Source organism: Thalassophryne amazonica, chromosome 13 (genome assembly GCF_902500255.1).
Source record: "Thalassophryne amazonica chromosome 13, fThaAma1.1, whole genome shotgun sequence".
NCBI lineage: Eukaryota > Metazoa > Chordata > Actinopteri > Batrachoidiformes > Batrachoididae > Thalassophryne > Thalassophryne amazonica.
In genome coordinates this window covers 68,606,545-68,612,544 of record NC_047115.1, presented here as the reverse complement: position 1 = coordinate 68,612,544, position 6,000 = coordinate 68,606,545, and the positions used below count along the sequence as shown (strand labels likewise).

General features: G+C 39.2%; 1 protein-coding gene across 1 annotated transcript in view; it reads left to right on the top strand.

The window, feature by feature from the left end:
• Nucleotides 1-1,955: 1,955 nt before the first annotated feature.
• Nucleotides 1,956-6,000, top strand: part of LOC117523174 (tetratricopeptide repeat protein 27-like) — a 136,062-nt gene continuing 132,017 nt past the window's right edge. Inside the window, exon 1 of the mRNA XM_034184617.1 lies at nucleotides 1,956-2,091. Within this exon, the coding sequence (XP_034040508.1) occupies nucleotides 2,008-2,091 (84 nt within the window). The 5' untranslated portion in view covers nucleotides 1,956-2,007. The remainder of the gene's footprint in view (nucleotides 2,092-6,000) is intronic.

Here is a 6,000-nt window from a genome sequence, read left to right as displayed (position 1 = left end):
GCCTTATCACTTGATATTAATTACACAGTGGTGTTCCAGTGCAACAACTGCGTAATTAGGACAAGTTATTGGTGCCCTAATGACTTGATCACGACTTGTTCAGCATCATTAGTGTTTGTTCATCTGCCCCGAAACCCCAGATCACTTTCACCACATGCCCATTATCAGTAATATGTATGTTTAATATCTGTGAAAACCAGTACGTCATTCTGATTGAAAATGAGCCAAAATGTGAAGAGAAATGAAAGGAAAAGGTGTCTCGTCTTATACCTGCCAACCAGATGCATTTCCCAGATGTCCCTGGTGCCTTAATCAGGTGATTTAATTTGGTACACAGAGGTGCCACCGCTGTTACACAGCAGATTATCACCACAGCAAACAGATAAAGACATTCAGGCGTTAATGGCTTTAAATACATATAACTAGATATTCTGATTGTAGCTGTTTGGCTGTCGCCTCACCACACAGCACAGCAGACTGTGTTCTTCGGACAGAACTGCGTAGCATGAAGTATGAAGAAGCAGGAAGAAAGGGAATTAGTTTTGTTCAGCCGTTGCTGTTCATCAGGCTCCGATAGGGAAGAATTTAAGGCTTCAATGTGGTTATTTTTTATCATATTATGGTGTGCTCTGAGGTTAACCAGTGTAAGGGTCGATGACGTGACGGCCTTGTCACTGCGACTGAAGGTTTGATGAATACATTGAAAAGTTAAGCTCATGAGTCTCATTCGGGGAAGTGACACAGGAATTGAATAAAAAATAAACTTCAGTACTGAACACTGTGGACCAGATCATTATTTGATACATTGTTTAGATTATGAGGTTGGACAACACCTGAAAGTAGTCATTTAATTGCTTGATAGAAAATAGAGTGGATTGAATAGCATGCACAGGAGCATGCACTGCAGCTCTCTGCTGCTGCACCAAAGACTTTATTGAACTGCTCTAAAAATTTCACTTTATATTGGCTTTGAAGGATTCTGTCCAAAAAAAAAAAAAACTTCACGGATTCTCACCAAATTTGCACCACAGATAGATATTAGGGCAAGGAAGACTCCACTGATTTTTAGAAGTGCTCTGGATTCTGGATCAAGATTTCACTTTATATACGTTTTGAATTATTACGTCAAAACTACTTAACGGATTCTCATCAAATTTGCCTCACTGATGGATATTAGGCTTTGGAAAACGCCACTCAATTTTGGAGGTGATCCAGCTTGTGGATCAGGATTTCAGTTTGTACGCTTCACTTTGTCAGATTTTGAGGATTACGTCAAAAGTACTGAACGGATTTTCACCAAATTTTCACCACACATTGGTGTTAGGCCTTGGAAGACTCTATTAAATCTTAGAGGTGATCTGAATCCGGATGTGGATTCTGGATCAGGATTTCTCTTTGTAGACTTTTACTTCACGGATATGACATCATGATTTAAAGCCAAGATCAGGAAGACTCTATTTTTTTTTCCAGCTTGCGAATTAAATATCAGATAGCAGCATCTTGATCAGTCAGACCATTCTCGTTCAGTATACAATTATTGCAATTGCACTGTGTTGTGGAATCTGGATCCAGGTAAAGTCGCGATGTGAATCGGATGTTATTTTGAGTCCTCGTCAATCCTTGGTGGGCATCATAAATCTCGGATTGCTCTTATTTCACATAAATTTGTTTTGACTGATTTAACATTAAAGATTTCTTTCTTTACCAAAGATAAGGACGTTAGAGATGCTTTAAATAATGTACCAGCTTGTTAAATTATTTAAAACTGCTTTAAACTAACAGAAATTAGGTTAAACTGAATTCAGCTGGCTAAATTAGACACATTTTTGGAATGTATATAAAAAATGACTGTTTAGAAGAAAAGAGCATCACTGATGAACTGCAGGAAAGGGTGTGCAGTGAGTGTTGGGACTGGTACATGCCTGTATGCTTGAATGACTTACTGTTGTTTAATCAAAGTTTTTCCTTCTTCTGCAGTGCTTACTATCTCAGCCTAAGTTCTGGGCCATGGAAGTCACATCACTTTGCCTCAGGACCAGGCTTGAACGAGGGAGCTCTCGACACGTTGAGAGAGCTATGATGCAAACACAGGTAAAGAAGCTTTGTTCATCAAAAGTCACCACAACATGGTGACTCCAAGTTAAAGTGATGCATACAAACACCCACACACTACATTCAGGCACTTGATGGCACACCTCTCTATGCATGGTACACTCAGTCATTACCAAATACTGCAGTGTTGTAGGTCCACCTTCTCCAGTATGCGTATCATAAAATCTGAGTTCCATAACAAATTTGGGTGAAGTAGAAATGGATGGATTGTACTGTTGAGGCACACAGTGGGAATAGTTGAAAGGAAGGGATGCAACAGGTGCACCATCTGGAAGGACTGGTGTCCACATATGTCCTTGTCTCCAGTTCATGCATCAAAGCTGGTCTCTACATCATCCACAGAAAAGTTGTTTTTGGCTTTCTGTGTTTTTGGTTGCACAGAAAGCCTGCACCCTCTCGGCCCTTTCTGGAACCGGTTTGAGACCTCTGATCCACAGGTTAGGTTGCTCCTGGGCCTTCCTCCTTTGCTGCAAGGAGAAAATTATCAATGTAACATCAACCATAAGCAGCTACATTAGAGTGATACCTTATGATACAGCTGTATTATAATAAACAATCATGTAACATCTTGCCGCTTTGACTTGCCTATAATCCAAAGAGGGATCTCAAGTTGCCAGTTAAATTTTGATATAGTCCAGTTGGTAGTCAGCTAACTTTGTTCAACATTTGACTTTAATATTGTTCATTTTGTCCTCTTGGTGAAAGAATGTATATTTTTCGACTCCAGAGGACGAATTTACTTAGTTACAACCCCATTTCCAATGAAGTTGGGACATTGTGTAACATATAAATAAAAACAGAATATAATGATTTGCAAATCCTCTTCAACCTATATTCAATTCAACACCACAAAGACAAGATGTTTAATGTTCAAACTGATAAACTTAATGGTTTTATGCAAAGATTTGCTCATTTTGAAATGGATGCCTGCAACATGTTTCAAAAAAGGTGGGACAGTGGTATGTTTACCACTGTGTTACATCATCTTTCCTTCTAAAAACACTCAATAATCATTTGGGAACTGAGGACACTAATTGTTGAAGCTTTGTAGATGGAATTCTTTCCCATTCTTGCTTGATGTACGACTTCAGTTGTTCAACAGTCTGGGGTCTCTGTTGTCGTATTTTGCGCTTCATAATGCGCCACACATTTTCAATGGGTGACAGGTCTGGACTGCAGGCATGCCAGTCTAGTACCTGCACTCTTTCACTATGAAGCCACGCTGTTGTAACACGTGCAGAATGTGGCCCCTGAAAAAGACATTGCTTGGATGGCAGCATGTGTTGCTCCAAAACCTGGCTGGACCTTGCAGCATTAATGGTGCCATCACAGATATGTAAGTTGCCCATGCGATGGGCACTAACACACCCCCATACCATTTGAACTTTCTGCTGGTAACAATCTGGATGGTCTTTTTCCTCTTTTGTCCGGAGGAAACGACATCCATGATTTCCAAAAACAATTTGAAATGTGGACTCATCAGACCACAGCACACTTTGCCACTTTGCATCTGTCCATTTCAGATGAGCTCGGGCATAGAGAAGGCGGCGGCATTTCTGGATGTGTTGATCTATGGCTTTTGTTTTGCATGGTAGAGTTTTTTCTGGAACTTGTAGATGTAGCGACGAACTGTGTTAACTGACAATGGTTTTCTGAAATGTTCCTGAGCCCACGCTGTAAGACCCTTTATACAGTGATGTCGGTTTTTAGTGCAGTGTTGCCTGAGGGATCGAAGATCTTGGCCATTCAGTGTTGGTTTTCGGCCAAGTTCTCCAAAGATCTCCAGATTCTCTGAATCTTCTGATTATATTATGGACTTTATATGATGGAATACCTACATTTCTTGCAATTGAATGTTGAGAAACATTGTTCTTAAACTGTTGGACTATTTTTTTCACGCAGTTGTTCACAAAGTGGTGATCCTCACCTCATCTTTGCTTGTGAACGGCTTAGCCTTTTGGGGATACTCCTTTTATACCCAATCATGACACTCACCTGTTTCCAATTAACCTGTTCACCTGTGGAATGTTCCAAACAGGTGTTCTTTGAGCATTCATCAACTTTCTCAGTCTTTTGTTGCCGCTGTCCCAGCTTTTTTGAAATGTGTTGCAGGCATCCATTTCAAAATGAGTATTTGCACAAAAACAAAAAAGTCTATCAGTTTGAAAATTAAATATCTTGTCTTTGTGGTGTATTCAATTGAATATAGGTTGAAGAGGATTTGCAAAGCATTGTATTCTGTTTTTATTTACATTTTACACAGCATCCCAACTTCATTGGAATTGGGGTTGTATATTGTGCTTTTCCACCAAATTAATTTTTTGAGGTTTTTCTTCTGAAAGCAAGACCATCAGTGAGTGTATTAACAAAGTTAAATTGGCTGTTGTGCTCGCCTCTGCTCGTTGCAATAAGTTATTGAGTAACCTTGTACTGCTTTTCAAAAAACCCAGAGCACAAACAAAACCATTCATTCACTGCAGCTCCAAATGTTATTTGGGATGTTGATCAATAACATCCTTGAAAGACCAAACACAGACGGTAATATAGGGTTTTGTAAAAGCCAGTGAAATTAAAAGTCTCAAGCACGTAGCTGCAAGATGAGAATTGCTGGGCTCTGCTAAAAGAATGCAACAGCCAAGGATGCTGGGGTATGGAGCTGGGTACTGACAAGTGGAATTGTAAGCACTAAATTTTCTTCAGATGTACTTTATTTTGCTGTGGCATTTCATTAGAAACTTCCAAGCTCACTTCGGCAAATGAAATACTGAACTATGCTCCATATTAATGGAAAATAGTGTAATTTACGGATAGATAGTCCAACTATTTCTCCACAGAAATAAACATGTAAACAGTGTGCACATTCAGTACGTCAGAAACATTTATGTGTGTCTATTGTTTGTGTCTTTTAGGGATTTGAACAAAATATGTTGTTACCATTGGAAGTTGCACTTTATTAAAAAACAAACAAAAAACAAAGCAAAATGCGTCTTTGTCCAAATAAATATTCTTCAGTGTTTCCCAGGGGTGTAACAATTAATGTACGAATAATACATCAAAACGATATACAAATCATGCATCAATTTTAAAGCACAAGATACCACTACTTTGATACGCGGACCTCTAATTTGATCTAAATGTCGTTTGAACCAATGACTGGCTGGTTTCACTCCAATATTGGTACATGCCTCCTTAGTCATATATATATATATATATATATATATATATATATATATATATATATATATATATATATATATATATATATATATATATATATATATATATATAGTGGATCATTGTTATTTGATGGTGCTGTGTATGTCACATGACATAGATTGTTCGTCCCATTTGTGTTGCATTGCATTTAGAGTGCAAATTTGGTTCCATACGTTTGATATGCGTGCGCACACCACGCACATGCACGAACACACAAAACAAATCCACTGCACTGTAAGCCGTCTGGAGGCTGTTAGCAGGATGTTAGAATGAAAAGCTAGAATAATTTCTGAAGTGATTTTTTTGCTGCACTGAGGAGCGGGACGATGATTTAATTGAGCTAACTGATGGTGCTCGTTCTTGTAACATACACACACACACACACACACACACACACACACAAAATCCACTCAGCTGTAATGGGCCTTTCACACTGAATACGTCAGGTCAATCCGTCAACGTGTCCCAATCCGTCGGACACATCTGACGCATGATGTCAGACGCGTCACTTCGGAAGCGGCAAGGGGGCAGAGATTGCGGTTACGTCACACTCTGGCTGTTTCCACAACCTGAAAAAAGTTCAGCAATTGCCATCTTGAATTTGGGTCACCTGAACCACAAAAAAGCTTTAAAAAACAGCAGAACGATTCTCCCATCACCCTGCTGCGAGAA